Raw genomic sequence first — 20,507 nt, 5'->3', positions numbered from 1 at the left:
GTGTTCTCCAGGTAAGCGACGCACACACACACCCAGCCATCCACATGATGTAAAAGAAACGTGATTCATCAGATCAGGCCACCTTCTTCCACTGGTTCGTGGTCCAGTTCTGATGCTCACGTGCCCATTGTAGGCGCTTTCGGCAGTGGACAGGGGTCAGCATGGTCACCCTGACTGGTCTGCGGCTACACAGCCCCATATGCAACAAACTGCGATGCACTGTGTGTTCCTTGGACCACTTTTGATAGGTACTGACCACTGCAGACCGGGAACACCCCACAAGAGCTGCAGTTTTGGAGATGTTCTGACCCAGTCGTCTAGCCATCACAATTTGGCCCTTGTCAAAGTCGCTCAGATCCTTACGCTTGCCCATTTTTCCTGTTTCTAACACATCAACTTTGAGGACAAAATGTTCACTTGCTGCCTAATATATCCCACCCACTGACAGGTGCCATGATAACGAGATTATCAGTGTTATTCACTTCACTTGTCAGTGGTCATAATGTTATGGCTGATCGGTGTATATGTTGTGTGTGCATGTCTATGTGTTTTTGTGTGCGTGAGTAAAATTAAATACAAATCTGATCTATCAATTGTGTTGACCTATAGGATCATTGGTTAGCGCTCAATAAAAAGGACAAGGATAGATAATTTAGAACAAGAATGAATCAATCTGCTTGGATGTAATGAAGCATAAATTTACATTGTTATTTCAATGACGTCTGTTAATTTGTAGTGCTTCAGAATTGAGAGGTGTTTACCGATTGACTGGAGCACTGCCACTGTACTGCCCGCTGCAACTGCCCCGCCGTTGGCAACTGCAGCGGACGACATCATGCCAGCCGCATAAGATCCGGCCGCTATCCCCCCGGCAGTGAAGCCGATTCCACCAAGAATCAATGGTACAGCGGCCACCGAGGCACCTTCACAACAAAGCCAAAAATTAAGCATTGTCTGAGCTCTGGGAAACACTGGTACAGAGTTATTGTTTTATTTTAATTGAATCGCAATCATGACTGCCCCAATTTGCACATGATAATCCACTCCCTCCCGATCTCAGCTCACACCCAGTTCAAGGCATTGACTCCTACCTACTGTTGTCTTGACCAGACTGCACTGAGCTATCTTCAGACCCTCATCTCTCTGTTCATTCCCTGACCTCTGCAATCCTCCTGCACTACACTACTTTTGTGATAACCATCATGTTTTTACGTGATACTGAACTAGAATACAGGAGACAAAACAATGATGTCAGACGTTAGGGATTTTATACGAACTTACTTTAGGTTGCTACTAACTCAATACTTATCCAATTACATTTTAAATCACAAACACAATCAATCTTAAAAATATCTGTGAAAAAACAACGCACCGTTTCGCTTTAATCAAAGTCCATGCGTCCATCATCTTTATTTACACATTTTCTTCAAAACAAGGTACAGGTGGTTGAAAACCGGTCTGTGACCCAACAATACACCATCTATCCCCCGCCCCATCCAATTTCCTGAAGTATTTCACTCCTTTCTCACCCAATTATCAATTAACTTAATGATCAAGTTATCAAATGAAAAATAATTGAATTATGTATAGTCAATGCAACATACAGAAATACAAGTTATACAAAACATATTATTATAAATGTTTATTAATACATAAATTGGCTGCTACAAACATTACTATTTGAAGATCAGGAATATGTATGTGATCATGGACAAACAGAGCATGTCGATCAAATTGAATCTGGGACATCTCAGTAATAATCTAATAACTTAAAAATAGAAACTACTCAATATGAATTATCCTGAACAAATGCACAGTATGTATATCGTCAGACTATCGTTTTAGCCTGGGTCGAAACATACATACACGCAGTATATATGACTCCCCGCTTATTTGTAACATTCACACATTATTATTATCTTGAGTAAAACAAACATACATAGACACACGCACAATACATGCCTATGCACATGCTGAATTTAATATGTGTATTTTCTGAATATATGACCTCCATTCCTTGAAATGTCTAGTATAATCAGTATTTTACCATAGTGAAATTGCAGTATTATGAGATTTAGTTTATAAAAGAGCTTTGTTGAAAAACTTAAATTAAAATGTCAACCTTTGCACAATAAATGTACGTGTTGCTTAATTTAAGATAAACATTTTGCAAAAGAATCGTTGTTTCGGATACACCTGAGTGTCCTAATGTTTATTATGACATGGTGTACATGAGCCAAATACTGTAACATTTCCCTGGGGCTAAATCCCAAACTAAAGTAATTTCGTACAAAATCCCTAACGTCTGACATCATTGTTTTGTCTCCGGTATTCTAGGTCAGTCTGTTATTATGTGACAATTCCCTATCACGTCATAACGTGATCCTAACACATATAAACGTGATAATTCAGTATCACGTAATAGATTTTTTTTTTCGTGTGACAGCAATACGCTTGCGTACTATACATACCTTTACCATGTATTTATTTGTTGGATGTTTTGAAAATGGATCATAATAAATGCCAGAGAACAGGGGGCGGAAGAAGAATAAATACCTACCTGCCCCAACCGCGATCACTGCTATAGTTTCTAAATGAAAAACAAAGAAAACGATAAGAACAAAGAACAAAGTTTTTACAGTCACATACAGATGCATATCAATTTTTATACTTAAAGAAAACAGGTTAAATGTAAAACAAATAATTGTGGTTACATTCAAATGTTCCAAAGAGAAAAAGAGGGAAAAAAGGCTGGTCCCCTGCACTACACCTCTCCCCGTTTCATGCCTCTAGACCACCAAGTTCTTTCCCACAATTCCCATTTTAACCATCGGTGTTCAAAGATATGTTGCTGGTTTCTAATTCTGTATGGATTTTTTTCCATTTTATATATTTCTATTACTGAATCCCTCCACGGCTGAAGACATCCTGTTTTAACCAGTTTCTAGTTATCTGCTTTAAAGCGGCACTTCTTACGATTCTGGCAACAGATCAGTAGTTTAACGAGATTAGACATAAATTCTTGATTTTCACCTGGTGGAGTGTAAACATTTTAAAAAGTATTTTCCCAGTCAACATGCAATCTCTCCCTTCTCTGTCTGATTTACACTGACTACACTGGAAGATAGATGTGTTTTTATAAAGATTGCAACCCCGCTTTTTGCTGAAGTGTATGAGGAGTAGAATACTTGAGCAGCGCCTCCCTAGCTAGGTTTTCATCTTCTATTTTAGTCACATGTGTCTCTTGTAGAAACAGGACATCGCCTTTACCTTTACGTTTGTTAATAATAAAAAATAACAGTTTATACATATTTTATTAAACTGCATGATATTTGCATTGTTTGCACTATTGGGTTTTCATTTGCTTTATTGTACTGGCAATTTGTTACGTTTATGCTACGGCGTTCATCTGATATTAGATTGCTTGGTTTTGTTCTTAAACATTTCTATTTCATTTACATTTTTTTCTTTTTTGGTTTTATTAAAATTGCTGCTCGCTCCTCAATTCCAAAATCGTACCTAGCAACAGACGTTAGTTAGCAAAGTAGTTTTAGATCAACTTTTCAATTATTTCAGATATAGTTGCCTTGTTGGGTGTAAATTACGATATTGTATCCAACAAGCCTAAAATGAATACCAATGAAAAACGGGTTGAGACTTTGGCTCAACTGATTACAGCATAACTAAGCCAATCCTACTGTACAGCAGCGAAGTCTTGGGCCCCCCTATGAACCCCAATTATACAAAAATCGGACCCAAGTCCCATATAAACTTTCCACCTCAAAATGTGTAAACACCTCCTGCAGGTTCACAGGAGTGCAGCCAACAGCACAGGTTTCCATTACTTCACTCCATATAGAAACCAGCGCTAAACTGCTGGTCCACCTGCAGGAAGTTGATCCACAATCCTACCACCACACAGCCCTGCGGAGCTGCACACAGCCTCCACAAGACAACCCCCTCAGAAATATGGTACTGATGCTCAGCCAACTGAGCCAGGTTAACACCAGTGAGCTTCAGAATACAACCAGCAAAAAACTCCAGGCATAAACAAATAAACAAATTAATCTAAATCTGGAAGACAATTATAACCTACGTTGGAAATCAAACAAACTACAATGCTATCGGGCCCTAAGAATTTCCTCTGGAAGAATATCTGATCAGGGTTAAAAACACAAAACAGAGACGGATCCTGATCAAGTTCTGACTCAGTGACCAGACTGGCCATAGAAACCGGACAGCACAAAAAAACCTGGATAGCCTAAAAGAGGCTGTGCGGTCACAGCGATCTGGGAGAGGTAGAGACAGAGATGCACTTCCTGTTATCCTGCTCTAACAACACAGATATACAGGGGATATACATCCCTAAATTTGACAGCAACATAGCAGATTTTAACTTCTCTCAAACCACAATGAAATCCCCATCATTCTGGGAGAGCAAGAGTGGACTGCAACCATAGCTGCTAAATACGTGACTGCCTACCATGTCCTGAGGGACAATACGTGACACCCTGCCTGTTACTGTTGAATGGGATGGAGGATTCTATCTGTATTCCACAATGTTACAATTTACATTTTCTTGTATATATATCATGTATCTATAAACATATTTATTTTTATATAATTGTTATCTTCCAACTTCTGCGGTTGGAATAAAGCTCTGGAAACAGAAACACAACAGTGTCATGCCAGTAAAGGTAATTTGAAAAAAATTGAGAGAGAGAGATGGAAGGGGACCTGTTCTGTTTATATTTGGGTTGTGTGAGGGTAGTGGGGTGTATATATACACACACACACATATATATATATATATATATATATATATATATATATATACATAATATACACATACATACACACATACACATATATACATACATACATGGTCAAATTTGTTGGTACCCCTCCACAAAAAAATGAAGAATGTACAATTTCCTCTGAAATAACTTGAAACTGACAAAAGTAATTGGCATCAATCATTGTTTATTCCATATTTAGTAGAAATCAGACTTTGCTTTTGTTTTTCAACATAATATTGTAAATAAAACAAATGAAAATGGCATGGCCAAAATTATGGGACACTCAATCTAATATTTTGTTGCACAACGTTTAGAGGCAATCACTGCAATCAAACGTTTTCTGTAGCTCTCAGTGAGACTTCTGCACCTGTTAACAGGTAGTTTGCCCCACTCTTCCTGCGCAGACTGCTCCAGCTGTCTCAGGTTTGATGGGTGCCTTCTCCAGACTGCAAGTTTCAGTTCTTTCCATAGACGTTCGATAGGATTCAGATCAGGACTCATAGAAGGCCACTTCAGAACAGTCCAATGTTTTGTTCTTATCCATTCTTGGGTGCTTTGTGCCCTGCACAGATTCAAGGCACCCTGTGCCAGTCACAGTAAAGCAGCCCCAAAACATAACCGAGCCTCCTCCACGTTTCACTGTAGGTATGGTGTTCTTTTCTTTGAAAGCTTCGTTTGTTCATCTGCGAAAATAGAGCTGATGTGACTTGCCAAAAAGCTCCAGTTTTGACTCATCTGTCCAAAGGACATTCTCCCAGAAGGATTGGGGATTGTCAATATGCATTTTAGCAAATTCCAGTCTGGCTTTATGTTTTCTTTCAAAAGTGGAGTCCTCCTGGGTCTTCTTCCATGGAGGCCACTTTCGCTCAAAAAGCGACAGATAGTGCGATCAGAAACTGACGTACCTTCACCTTGGAGTTCAGCTTGTATCTCTTTGGCAGTTATCCTTGGTTCTTTTTCTGCCATTCGCACTATCCTTCTGTTCAATCTGGGGTTGATTTTCCTCTTGCAGCCGCCAGGGAGGTTGGGTACAGTTCCATGGACCTTGAACTTCTTAATAATATTTATAACTGTTGTCACAGGAACATCGAGCTGCTTGGAGATGGTCTTAAAGCCTTTACCTTTACCTTGCTTGTCTATTATTTTCTCTCATCTCCTCAGACAACTCTCTCCTTTGCTTTCTCTGGTCCATGTTAGGATACCAAACGGCACAGTGACTACTTTCTTCCATTTAAATAGGCCGAATGACTGATTACAAGATTGGAGACATGTGTGATACTAATTAAATAAACTAATTAGTTTGGAATATCACTATAATCCTATTATGTATTATGTTTTCTAAGGGGTACCAACAAATGTGTCCAGACCATTTTAGAATATCTTTGTAGAATGAGCAATAATTAATCTCTCACAGCTTCTTTGCTTTATTCTGTATACATGATGCAATAACTTTTAAATTCATAGCTTTTCAGGAGGAATGAAGCATTATTTCAATGAGCTGTAAGGGTACCAACAAATTTGACTACTTCTATATATGTATTTTCTGTGTTGTTGATTATTGAAATATTATTTGTTATAATTTCAGTAATGCTTTTGCAATATCGGTATACTGCTGTCATACCAATAACACAAAATGTGAATAGCCAGACCGCACAACACGCACAAATACATGTCTGTGCAAACTGTAATGTGGTATGTGATCCACTGTACGTCTATACGGTAACACTTAAGAATGCAAACTCAGTTGACTTTTAAACAGAAACATATTCCACCGTTAGGATTTAACACTGAACTATGACACAGCTGGCAACCCGGAAAAAACTAAATGTAAAATCATATTTGTATTTCAATGTAATCGAGTAGCTGAGTGCTGTATATAAAAATCTAACATATCTAAAACATGTTCATTTGTGATTCGGGCGTTTTAATTCTTAGGAAGAATACGATATTAACATTACGTGCATCTCAAAACAACATAAAGGAACAAACAGAGAAACATGTACTTACTTAAGTTCATTTGTGTACGCTGAAAAGGAAAATAAATAAATATAAGGACAATAGGCGACTAAAGTATTATATTTATATAGATGGATGTAGTTTAATTAATGTAAAAAGGTAAACAATCTTCCCAGCGTATCTGAGTGCTACAGTAGTTTCGTATATGACGGACTATATGCACGGCCACTTCCGCATATCTCAGTCAGGACAATCAAGTCCTGTGCAGCGCAGCTGTTATGACGAAGCACCGGCACCCTCTGCGGCTGCGTCCCAAACCGCACCCTCGCTCCTACACCCTTCGACGGGTGACGTTATGCTGACGTCACAGAGTGAGGAGGGTGCAGGTGAAGATAAAAGCGCTCAATGGGACGGACTTCAGCGCCAGCATTCAGCGCCTTTGCCTTTGTCTGACAAAGTACCTATGCAGTCTTTTCTTGTATTTGTATTTAATTAAAATAGTAATAATAATAATTTTGAAATACACTATTCGTTAATATCACCTCCTAGTTTTATAGGATACTACTTCAAATTAATTAAATGATAGCTTCCAACTTTCTAATCGTATATTTAAAAATATTAATTTTATTTTATCTATCTATGTATTATTTCCTTGATACATAATTTAACAATTTCTACAACTGTCTAGCTAACAGTACATGTATATGCAGCCGCCGCTGCTATATTTTCCCAGTTGACGTGTCTCCGCCTTTAACGCAAAGAGTTCTGGGACTTCAGCGCTAAAACACTTCCGCATATGGTGCTCTTTTGTACACTCCGTCGAAGGGAGCATTGAAGGGACAAAAAGCTCGATTAGCGCTCCTTCACTCGTTCCCTAAGGGTCTGGCACAGCCCTTAAGATGCCACCGTAGTATCTCCGCCCCGCAAGGGAAGGGGACGAGGGAACAAGTGTGCGATTTGGGACGCAGCCACTGTCAAAGAAATGCGAGCGTATAGAGAGAACTGCACATGTGAGGGTCCCGTCCCCTTTTTCGTTAATCCATGCAAATATTTTTGTTGGTGGCTGTGTACACATTCAAAATCAGAAATACACAAATGAAAATACTCCCAGAACATCTACTGAGGCAAAGGAATACATTGAATTCATGGCTATTCTGCAGGTCTTTCATTGACCTGTGCACGACTGTGTACGACTTCAAATACTTATTTCATGAGCTGCAGACAGAGGGAGAGATTAAGAGATGCAGTTCAGAATGATGCCAGTATTTCACTTAATTTGACTAATTTCCATTACTGTATACTGTAAATACGTTTAATATTGTGATTAACTTAAAAAAACAAAAGAGTTCAGTTCAAAAACGAACCATTAATTGCATTTATTTTATTTAAGTCAATTGGATTTTAATGTGTGCTTTGGATCATAGTGCCAGGTCTCCTAATTTAGCCCATCAAAATAATGAAAATGTCATACAATTGTAGGCTACTTGTTTAGAAAGAAATTGAACGGTTTTCAGTTACAGGATAAATATACAAATGTTCTACTAGTATTGCTACTGATATTAGATCAAAAGATAGATTTCCACATCCTTACCCATATTGCTATGCAGTCTAGAAGTCACTTGTGACAATACATTTTACATACTATATTACTGGAGATGTATTTGTATGATAGTATGCAGGTTAATATCAATGAAAGTTTGTAACGGACATAATATTGGAGTAGTAATGCATTAGTATGTAAAAGTAGTTTGTAGCTGTATTATAATAGAAGGCATTTATTTTTATTGTAGCATTTAATATTACTAAATGTCTATTAGTGGTTGTTGACCATGCAATGGAAATAGCCCCAAGAGTAATTAAGCAGTTGACATCATAACACCTTTATAATGTAACCCATCATTTGAAGTGTCCTACCCCAGTTCATATTCTATTTATTCATGTATATAGGCCTAAAGGTATATTTCTTGTACTTTACTATATTCAAGTAATGTGCACCTATACATCTAATTGTAAACCAACTGCAAGAGAAACAAATAAGTGATTAGAGATGCAGACAATTAACCATATGGGCTGTAAGTTTAATTTGTGGATAATGTGAAAAACGGAACAATAAGATACATTGCAGATCATTTACTTAATGGTACACCTTGCTCAGTTTAGCCTACTTGCATGAATAAGCAGCATACTTTGCAGCATTTCACCAAAACCCCAATATTTCAAAACATGGGGGCCTTTAAATCCCTGTATTTTGAACACAATAGTTGGAGTGGCTTACCTTAAAAAAAAAAAACCTGCTGTCCACATTACAGTACTCTGGTATAGCAATCACACATGCAAACCAGAAAAGCAAAGGCAAGTGAAAGGAGGGAGGGTGTCAATCTTTTAGAGTTTAATCTTCAACACTTAAGGGACAACTCTAGTAGACCAAGCAACCAAACCTTGCATAAGTACCAGAAATGCAGATGGTCATTCTGAAAGGCCTCCACATAATGACAAAACACACCATCTTCTTAAAGATCACAAAATGTTCTAAAATCTATGAAAAACAGAGGATGGGGGAAAATGACAGTTTAAAGCTCGTTTCTCACTTTCTTTTTATTTATGAGTGAATATAACATGATACTGACAGTAGTATGTAATGCTTTAAATTACTGCAAAAGAATGTAACATTGTCCAAGATAAATATTAACACTGAGTGACACCCACACATCAACCCATGCCCCCAAAATGACAGACTTTGGAAAAACTATGGCATCAGAAATGCATTGGGGGTGGGGGGGCTGGGAAGTAACAGCAGCACATGCATTTCCTGTGTGGAACCCATTTCCCTGAAATCTAACTGTGCTTTTTAGGGGGAAAGGGTGCAAAGAAAACATCCTTGCTCAGTTTTTAAGAAAGTAAATTTTCCAAACCAAAAAAAAAAAAAAAAAAAAGTGTCTTTTCCAATGTAAAACTCCTTCATTGAACAGGTGAATGGTGCTTTGTTCAATGTATGCATAGGTTACTGGATCAATCCCCACCTTGTGTTAAAAAACAATGCAACCAAAGAAATTGCTAAAACATTTGCACTAATCAAACCTAATGAAGAAACAGGTTCTCCATCAGGACAGCTTTTTGGTCTAAATAAGGTTTTTGGCATCATTGAGTTTGCTATAGATGGATGTTGCATCCATTAACGAACAGGAAAACTCGAAAATATTGCGGTCATGTTTAAAAACCTCTTTACGCTTAAAGCACCAAGTCCTCGGATATTCACGGTGATCCCCAGTATGTGCATTTCCTTGTGCAAGATTCATTCGGAGGGAAAGTGGAGCGATCAAGTGCTTCAAATACTAACATGGCACATGTTCTTTTACAACAAAAAATGCAACGGAAATTTCTCAGACCCATACAAATCTCTCCTTTCTAGTTCTGAAATCCTAACTCAACTTTTAAAGCCTTCTCTACTCAACCAAAGTGCCTTTGAAACAATCTTCCTTCTTAGGAATTTCTTAGGGTAGAATATGTCATTTATCCCCAAATTAATAGAAGCACCTCTGAAACAGACAATACATACATATTTACAAAAATAGTTTGTCCTGTATAGAAAATAAGGAAATTGTATTTGTTTTTAGGCTTACTACAAAATTTAAACCCCTGAAAATACACCCTGAAACTGCTCTGGGAACTAAAAGACTTATAGTGGGTAGGGTAAACAAGTAATTTTACTTTCAACCAAATGTATATAAAAAATAAAAAAACTGGAGGGTGGTATAAATTATAGATTCCAATATATATATAAAATAAAAAAGCACATCGATTTTGGTACATATATACAGACATTTCAAAACAAGTGAATACATATACAAAATCACTGAACCAGAAACTAAAACAAAATGCTGCCTGGAATATGAACCTAAACTGCAATTGCAATAAGCCTCCATGTTTAAAAAAAAAAAAAAAAAAAAAAAAGTTAATAGTTGGTTATTGCTTTGGTCTGAGAAATCTGGAACTTGTGGCTTTGGGTCAGTCAGTCCTCCCAGCTAAAAACCACTAGATGACAGCAGTGATCTCTCCAAGGAAGACTTAAAAATTGTCATCCGTGCAACTCTGGCTTCTTCCACAGGAGGGCTCAGTTGTCCTCAAAAGCTGAAGATGTCGTCCCTATCCGCCGCGTTCATGTCAGCTTTGTCCCAGTCAGTGGGAGAGAGGCACTCGTCAGTATTAAAGTCCTGAGGTGTCACCCCAATGTCCAGGACCTGGGGGTTCGTTCGAGACTCAGCGAGTCTGCAAGGTAAAAAATAAAAATAAAGGCTCATAAAAAATACAACCTGCAATCTTGATTAAACAGTTTAAAAAACAGTTAAATGTAATGTAGCAGATGGAATGTGGATCTTGATAAAGGTAGTGACCATCCCAAGCCTCCATCATGACTTTAAAATGTTAGCTTTGGGTTTTAACATTATATTACACAGATCTCAGGTAACACATGCATCATGACAAGGTTGATGTATGGATTTCCTGACCTGGATATCGTGGCAAATCCTCCCAATATACAAGTCACTTACAAAACCCCAAAAGACTACATTTTGCGAGTATACAATTAGTCATTGAAAACTGGCAGTGATCTTAGAGCTCCCCTGAAATGTGAAAAAAAAAACAAAAAAAAAAAAACTTAAATTTACAGAACAAGTGGTTTGGTGTAAACCAGTACACTGAGTAGTATTAACAGGACAGCACTGTAGTTAAACAGCAATTTCCATTTATGCATTTACTGCCTGCAGTGTGGAACTGCAAAAGCAGGAGGCCTCACAAAGCAGTTCTGCCCATTTTTCTTCACACTAGCTGAAGGAGTCTATCTGCAAAACCTCTGAAAGATGCATTCTGATTAAGGCAAAAGGAAGAAATTTGCTGAATGTGTGCGAGTTTTTATTCACCATGTAAGCAGCTTGTCAACAGAAAAACATGAAAAAAAATACAGGGAGCAAAAATTGACAAAGTGGGGATTGTATTTTAGCATTAAATTGCTTTTCCATGAAGTAAAGAGTGAGAAAAAGATAGAACTGTTAAACTGTTCCATCTCAAATACAGTACACTGGGTGTCTGAAAAACTGTGCAGAAGCGGACTTCATAAACCCATTTGTCAAGTTGACAGAACCTGGTACACCTGAGCAAAATATGTTTTTAAAATGTCATAAGGCATGCAAATGAAACTAAAGTGTTTTAAAAAAAAAATGTTATTGTAACTTTCACAGACCAGGGTATTTAAAAGACTGGTTAGTGAGACATACTGCCATCTGAAAAAAAGTCTAGTAAACCATGTAGTTGCGATAAACTAGCAGAGAAGACATAAGTTTCCTCAGATGACCTTTCCTTTTGTGTGGGAACACTTAAAGTACATAGAGGTAGACTTTAGGGTTCAACTATGTAGCTAGGGACATTACAGTGCACCAAGTGTCAGTCTGTCATGCTCTTTTGTAAAGAGTCTATTCTGCAACTGGTATACCCAATTTGATCTGACAACACCCCCCCAAAAAAATTAAAATGTATAGGGAAGGTTGAGAAATACATAAAGTGCTTGTGAATATCCATGATATCATTTTATAATTTATATATAAAACTAAGAGCGGGTGGGGGATTTATTTGCAGTTCATGGAGTAGTGATTTAGGTCAAACCGTGAAGCAAACATGAGCCACGGAACAGAAAATGCAGTGGATGCAGACTCTTGCTGGGGTGAGCCATGAACAGGTGGGGGAGGGGAGGGGAGAGGAGAGGAGAGGGGCTGTAGCATTGAAAATGTTCAGGCAAACACTCCATTCACAGTACAAGACACCATTACCTGTTGACGATTCATAGCTATCCTGACTGTGGCTGAGAAATCCAAAGAGAACAGGAAAATCAGGCACCATTACTGTACATGGCACAAATGATCCGGTCACAGATCAATGAAAACATTGAAATACAAGACTTTTAAAAAGTACTACCGATACCCATCCCCATCCAACAGACCTCCAATCTTGGGAACAGCCTCAGTGCAGCCATGGGGCTACAAGCCGACCCCTGCCTTGGACTTTTAAATAAATGGAGGTTCCAGAAGACTCCATCCTGCTGCTATCTGCTCTGCATGAAGAGAAGTGCTCCGAGCCCCATGATAACAGTAGTTTTCCTCAGGGAGCAAAGTTGATGGAAAAACCTGTAGTTGTGAAATTTTTCCATATATTTTTTTCAAACTGTTGATCACCATAGGTAACGGCAATGATTTTCTAAATGATGCCCGATTGTTTAATTCATTAAATTTTATTGTATGAATTCCATGCAGTTATCTAGTTGTCTGTAGATGGCACTGTAAGTCTAGGGAGAAAACCTGCAACATCCTGGGATGAATAGGTTTCTCAAAATCCATCCTGTTCGGCCAGTGCAAGCCTAGGGTTTACATTTTTATTTTTTTCCTCCCATGTGTAAAACCATTATGTATATATATTTAAGTTCTTGGAATGCAAGCTACCTTGGAAAAAGGAGTCATTCAATCTCTACTTTAACCTGACAGAAGTGCTCACCGGAAGCCACATGCTGTAGCTGGCAAGGAACAGAACACGGGACAAGCATTTTGGAATGATTCATTCAAAATATCATGCACAAAGTCAACCACAGCGAAGTACAGGAAACATAGGACACAAAATAGAGTGCACCACTTTGCCTGTAATGAGCAAGGAAGAACATTACAACAAGAAAACTATTAAACACCTTTGAGGACCTTTTTATACTCAAAATTAAATATCTACAATAAAAGGTAACCTTTTGCTGGTGAATTACATAAAGTAAAATACAAATTCAAGACCAGTCTTCTTCATGCGTGACAGAAAATTTCACCCAGCCCTTAAAATAAAAGCCTAGACAGGACTGGCCATTTTAGAACCAAGAGTACTGCTGTGCATATAGTACGTGTATCTGAATGCATCGTCACAAATTGTTTTCCCAGAGGGCAAAGCAAGACGGAAGACATGCACAGAACGCATTACGCGTTTGTAATGCGGCAAGTGTGAAATGCCGACAGCACAATGCCATGTAGAACGTGTTCAGTGACTGAAGAGTTAAGCTCTGGGAATGACATTGTATAACATGGGTGGACAGATGGATGGATGATTTGCATACATGTTCAACAAAAGATTCTTTGCACAAGTGAAGATTCTTACTTAGCGCATTAGGAAGTTGTGTGAATTCACTTTTTTTTTCCTACAGACCACTGGTAGCCGAAGTTTATCCATGCGATTCACCACAGCACACACTGGTAGCAGATGTACTTTAAAGCAAAAACAAAAAACACTACACAGAATTAGATTAGGTTTTAGGCTAAAAAGTGGATTTTGAAACTTTTTCACTCCATCCCCCCACCCCCAACCAAGGATGTATTAAGACCTAAATGTAACTTCATTTTCACTAAATTAACCTAAAAGGGGTTTGGATGAGTGGACTCTAGGTTTTAATTCATTTTCAGCTTTACTCTCAAATCTACTCACTGTACTTTCCCCAAATCCACACTGGACATAAGCATGCCCATCTTTCTCTAATGCAACGTCATCCTGCACAAGTTAAGAGTATATTAAGACCGTTTGCAAATTTAATGTGCCTTAATAGCATTTAATTACAAGCAAGAAGGACGACTAACAGAATGCAAATTCTAATTGGTAAATGGATATAAAGTGACCCAATACCATGCCATCCCAAAGCAAAATAAAACTAAAACCCATGCTTAGACTAGGACAGTCCATTCATGGATATGCAAGAAATGCAAGAATCTGATTAACCAAACTGGGTCTCACTTCCTCAAGGGTGGTTTGATTCCACACTTCATGTCAGTGTGTGCATCCCTCCAACTTCCAATGGGATTAGACATCAATGTTAAACTTCCATTTACAATATAAAAATCTACAATTTGTGCACATACCAGTAGCATGGAGTAGTACACCGGTTTGGACTTCAAAACCATCCGGAGAATGCGTTTGCATGCAAGTGTACCCTTTTCTGTGGACAAGTTACTGTGGGTTTGCCTGCCTCCTTGTTTTCAGTTTTGTTTTTGTTCATCAGATAGTTTGGTTTTCTCTTTCAGTCTCTCGCATATCACTAAAATCCAGTTATGTTGCAGAGTAAAAAAGTACAAACTGGCCATACCCGGCAGTTCGCTACTTTGTTCACAAGCAAAAACAGAGCTGGGCCGTTTTTAACCTGTGAGGAGAGGGAGTTCAAGCCTGGTGTGGACAGACAGTGGATGAACAGGCTTTTGGCCAATAACACAGGGTAGTCATACCAGACTAAAGCCATGGCAACAATGTATGCGGCTTATACTCTAAAGTAGCAGAAATGTAAGAAGTCCATCCTGGTCAACCTGATTTCACATCTGAAGAGTTTCGTTTGCTTTGGATATTGTGTTAACTGTGCATTGAACACAAATGGTATACCCAAAGTAAACCGTCTATATTGGGCTTAAGCCCCATAAGGATTAGGGTTTAAGATGCAGGTTCTATGACTAATAGATCTCATCTGCCATAAGAAATCTTGGTTAAGAGCAATCCTGTTTTGCATCTATATTCAGGAGAGAACTACAAAACCCTCAGGGCAGTAATATTTGAGGCATTGAAACAATTGTTTAAAGAGTCTTATAAGTTATGCATAGAGACGTACTTTGTTCCTTACATGATTCATTACTTACAGGGTAACTGTACTACAGCATGCCGTTACCTTGCCCGGGGTCCTGCATTTCATTATTGCCAAGAAAAATAATTACTGTATCAAGCTGGAACCTTGAATTATGAAATACAAAGAACATTCTAGCGGTAGACTCGCTGTACTCCAAATAAATGTTAAGAGGAACAATACAAGATTCTACCTGCTGAAGTTGGAGAACAAAACCGGAACTTTTCCCCTAAAAATAAATGGGACCCCTGGGACAAACTGACAGTCAGTTTATTTGACAGAGGGGATTTTAAGAAGTCTCCTCTACTGCTAAAGCTCACAGCCTTCCAGACTGGGATAATGTATGCTGTGCTCCTAGCCTGTTCAGAGTGTGTGCACCTCTTAGGTCTTCAGCATGTAGAAACTTGCTTGGAATTGAATGACCCTGTTAAATATTGACTGAAATACCAGGTGCAATACCTGGAATACAGGGCTAACTTCTTGCATTTAAAAAAAGTCCTTTTAAAGTACACAAAACTACATCCAGAAATTATGCAAGGTAATAAAGATGAAAAGGTCTCTAATGTAGGTGAAATACACTTAAACAGCAGAGACTGGTGCGGCAGCTGACTTCTACATGCTTTAAAATTATAAACCATTCAAATCAAGACGAAAAACTGCATATGTTGTTTGTAGATGTATAAATAACCGCACCTATAGGAAGTCTACACCCCCTATCAAGCAATTTTTCAATAAAGCCCACCTGAAACTGGGGGACATTCTGCAACCATTTGGCAGAAAGCTTTGTGGTCTGATTAAGACAAAAATGGAAGTTTGACCTAAATGTAAAGCGTTATGTATGTTGCATAACCAAAGAACACCATCCCTACTGTGAAGCATGGTGGTGGTATCACGTAATGGGGGATATTTCTCATCAGGGACTGGGGCACTTGTCAGGATAGAAGGGAAAATTAAGTGCTCTTCTTATCTATGTCCTTGAGGATAGGCTGCTGCCCTCTGCAAGAAAGGTAAAACTGGGATGGAAGTTCATCTTTCAGCATTACAATGCCCCGACGCACACAGCCAAAACTACACTGGAGTGGCAAAGGAACAAAAAAGTAAATGTCCTTGAGTTGCCCAGTAAGAGCCCAGACCGAAGTCCAACTGACAATTTCTTGATAGCTGTCCATCAATGTACGTCAAAGAACTTGACAGAGCTCTAACAGTTTTGTAAAGATTGGTCAAATATTGCCAAATTTAGGTGGAGACCTATCCCAATTGACAAAGCTGTAATTGATGCCAAGGTGCTCCTACCAATTATTAACACTTTTAGCAGGGTGGAGACCTATCCAATTGAGATTTCAGTTTTGTATTTTGAATATACAGTACTTAGGCAGGTGTGAAAAAATGCTGTAAAGTAAGAATGCTTTCAAAAAGAGATGTTAATAGATTATATTTATCAATTATAAATTAGTGAACAAATAAAATCTACATCAAAATCAATATTTAGTGTGACCACTCTTTGCCTTCAAAACTGCATAAATTCTTCTAGGTACACTTGCACAGTCAGGGATTTTGTAGAATTTCAAAATAGTCTGCCTTTAACTGTGGAGTATGGTGGTGGGGGGGATTCTTATTTAAATGCATTAAACTGAGGCAGTGACACAGAAAATGTGAAAAGTTCAAGGGATTGTAGACTTTCTATAGGTATCGTTTATTTTTTGTACCTGGATTACAATACTAAAGCAAAATGTTTTAGAAATTACTATGGCATAAGCAGGAAACTAATCTCAATCACCTGATGACATTTTTGTATTTTTCATTTCATAACTGGAGTCTCACCCCTATAGTCATACTGAAAGGAGATTTAAAAACAAAACTGGGTGTTGCCACTTTTTAAACAATAGCAAAACCACAGTGCTATTTCCAGCATAGTATGCGTGAACAAGGAGGCGGAAAAGCAGTTTACCTTGAAAAGGCTTCATCCAAACCATCGGAGAGTTCCTGCAAAAGAAAAACAAACTAAGTAGCCTATACCACATACACACAAACAGATTAATAGTTTTAAAGACAAATTTGTTGTGCAGTAACTGAAGTGATGAACAAAATTTAAGAACATTTCCCTTTACCTGGTCAAATGTTTGGTTCAAATTAGGGATTCAAAATTCTTGGACCCAGAAGATTTACAGAACCATTTCTATGGATCTTATGAAACTTGCAGTGCTTCTGCCATGTCAGATAATTTGGGGAAAACAAACAAATATCCTCTCTAACACTATTTAGAAGACTTCCCCACCCACCCTCTTTCCCAGTGGATTGGGCCAGTGACAAATCTGTACATTACTGAAGCAATAGAAAACAAAATACTCCAAATGACGACAACTGAGAACCTCCCTACAGCTTCCCGAACTCTACTCCCACACAATGCCTGTGCAGTTTCTCAAATCAGACGCGTAGCACCCTGACTACACAGGAGACCGCAGCTTTTAGGGCTGACACTGCCAATTCAGCACTTTACCACAACCATCACTGACCTTTTTAATTATGGCCATTTGAGAGTCTTTAGACAAGCAACCCCCCACTTGAAGGTTGCTAGAATTGTTTGGTTTTGATTATACTGGGGCTTCCTTAAATGCCCCAGAGATTTTAAAAACTCAACAGAAGAGAAAGGAAAACAACCAAAATCACTTTTTTTTTTTTTTTTTAAAGCAGTATGTGAATCAGGCATTTCATTGATCTGTAACTCTAGAAAGGAGACTTATCAAGACGGAGCTGGTATAATCTGCAAAACAGCTAGGCTTACCCATACAGAGTTGTTGTTCTCTGTGGTGCTGCGATGCACAATAAAGGGGTCATCCATGTGGCCAGAATTGGCGCCTGCACTGGCAAATGCTGCAATGGCTCCTTCTTCCAAATCCAGCAGGTTTCCAGTTGCTACTTCTGGGAGGACAGCAATACAGTACATCAAATGGGAGTAAAGTAACCGTAAAAATAAGTCACAAGTTTGTCTCCCTATTGCTCAACTTCCTTATGTTGCCTTAGGTAATATATCCTTGCTTTAATACTAATGCAAGTTCATAAACATTTCAAAATGCATTCCCTAGAAGAACATCCATTATCCATGCTTAAGGTCAGACCTGTCATTATAAGCGTCTCGTTACAGCTTTCTGCTGGCATAGGGCCTGCCGTTACGTTCACCAGCTCCAGTTATAGATACTGAGGGTTTTGGTCTTGTCACAGGAGGCCGAGGAACCCCATAAGATTTAAACCTAGTGGACACGCATGGATTTGTGGCAAAGTACAGAAAAAGGTTTCGAAAGACATCTTGAAGAGGAAAGTGAACAGATTCAGTAGTGCACTAAATCAAACCATTCTTGAATGCAGGTCTGCTGCACACATACACAAATGACACTCAATGTCCCAGTGCAGCTGGGTGAGCTATATGGGCCTGTGAATCCCAGAGATTTTACTACACAGAGCGCACAGAGAGACAAATTGTTAGTCACAATGGACAAGCACATGTCCAAAGGAGGACCCAGCTGATTCAGATTGAATAAAAAGTAAAATGCCAAAATAAACATCCTAACCAATAATTGGTTCTACTGAGGAAAGGTCCTTTTACCCCCCTACCAGGGGAGCCTCCTCTTAAATTGAGGAAGCTGAATGTCTCCGATTTGCTGTAACTGGCCAACAGCATTTTAAACCTTTAATACAAATTCAAAAGTACACCACACAGAGGGTGGAGGAATTAAATAACATTTCTGGAAAACATTCATAAACTGCAGGTCAAATGGACTCCTCTCCCTTCAGAGATTTGCTCCAATGAGCAGGGGAAGATAAAACAGCCCCCTGCCATTCATTCTTCAGCCCACAAAGAACTTGGAAACTGAAAACATTGTAAATAACGGACTAATTTTTTTGGCATAATTTCTTTACATGCCTTAATAACATGTGCATCTCCATTACACCAGGTCTTTTAAGATCTCTCGTCAGGGAGAGTTTTCACAAAACCCATCACAGAACTGAAATATTTTAGGGACCTTCTCATGATACAGCAGCAAAAGATTTATAAAAATATATATTAATTATATATAAATCCTGCTGCAGAATCAGTTGCAGATGCAGGACATTTCACATGTAGTTAGTGCTTTTGGTTTTCGTTTCACAGCATGTCTTTGCAGTAGCATCCCAGCAGGACAAAACTGAGTCGACCTCAGTGTTCACACCATATAGACGAGATTAGCATTGAGCAAGAGAATTTATGGATGCTCGGCTGACAATACATCATGAGGAGTTTTCCTATACCCCCAGTAGCCCAAACAATATATTCTTTATTTATAGGAGAGGGTGATCTAATTTTCTTTAGAAGTTTATTTAATGAGAAGTAATGATTGGGCATAAAAATGTATAAAGCATTGTACATTACATTAGCTATTCATAGGGTCTTCTGTTCTTCATTACTTCAAGAAGCTAATCCTAAAAGTTGATGCAGGTCTCATTTAGATGCTTTATTAGGAATGAGCGAAGCCAGTTCAAAATCTCCATTCAAATTATCCTTGGCTCCAACATAAAAGACTGCTTTAATAACATTTCCTGCATAATTTGTTAACTTTATAGTGTGTAGATAGTTCTATGTTTATCCCTTTTCATATAAGAACATTAAACATCTGGTACTATCTTTGCTGCTTTAAAGACTGCTCAACGGATAAGGGTAGGTAGATTGAGAGGCCACAATTAATTCTGGGTTAAATGACAAAATTAGTGTTATGGTTAGTCAGTCTGTACTTTATTATCCTTATTTACTTAATTTTAGGGTGGGACAGGGAGCTGGTGAAACAGAATGTAATGTCCAAAGCCGCCTGCATTTCATTTCTGGGCTGCAATTCAAGAATGTATAAAGGTCAGGGATTTGGGTGCAGTGGTCCTTTTCAACAGAGCTTAAGTTTTGCCATTTCATTGTCAGCCGTCTGGATTTTTATTACAGTTCTCAGGTACTGTGAGATCTATGAGGGCAGTGATCAGACTAACCAACATGTTTCCAGATGAAGGTTCTCCTTACCATAGATTGAGCCATTGCCTCTGGTTAATCACCCATTTTAAAC

At 38.5% G+C, this 20,507-nt stretch overlaps 2 protein-coding genes across 3 annotated transcripts in view; both read right to left on the bottom strand.

Annotated features, from left to right (window-relative positions):
- Positions 1 to 7,254, bottom strand: part of LOC136763362 (interferon alpha-inducible protein 27-like protein 2) — a 30,862-nt gene extending 23,608 nt beyond the window's left edge. Inside the window, exons 1-3 of the mRNA XM_066717316.1 lie at positions 6,807 to 7,254; positions 2,561 to 2,590; positions 762 to 923 (exon numbers count right to left, since the gene is read on the bottom strand). Of these exons, the coding sequence (XP_066573413.1) occupies positions 762 to 923; positions 2,561 to 2,590; positions 6,807 to 6,816 (202 nt within the window). The 5' untranslated portion in view covers positions 6,817 to 7,254. The remainder of the gene's footprint in view (positions 1 to 761; positions 924 to 2,560; positions 2,591 to 6,806) is intronic.
- A 1,868-nt stretch (positions 7,255 to 9,122) lies between these two features.
- ldlrap1b (low density lipoprotein receptor adaptor protein 1b) overlaps positions 9,123 to 20,507 on the bottom strand; it is a 36,151-nt gene continuing 24,766 nt past the window's right edge. Inside the window, exons 7-10 of one of the 2 annotated variants that reach the window (XM_066717312.1) lie at positions 18,209 to 18,345; positions 17,375 to 17,409; positions 12,575 to 12,606; positions 9,123 to 11,021 (exon numbers count right to left, since the gene is read on the bottom strand). In XM_066717312.1, coding sequence (XP_066573409.1) covers positions 10,975 to 11,021; positions 12,575 to 12,606; positions 17,375 to 17,409; positions 18,209 to 18,345 — 251 coding nt within the window. In that variant the 3' untranslated portion in view covers positions 9,123 to 10,974. The remainder of the gene's footprint in view (positions 11,022 to 12,574; positions 12,607 to 17,374; positions 17,410 to 18,208; positions 18,346 to 20,507) is intronic. The other variant, XM_066717311.1, reaches the window with a different exon arrangement.

This window comes from Amia ocellicauda, chromosome 11 (genome assembly GCF_036373705.1).
Source record: "Amia ocellicauda isolate fAmiCal2 chromosome 11, fAmiCal2.hap1, whole genome shotgun sequence".
NCBI lineage: Eukaryota > Metazoa > Chordata > Actinopteri > Amiiformes > Amiidae > Amia > Amia ocellicauda.
This window is presented reverse-complemented; position numbering and strand designations above follow the sequence as displayed.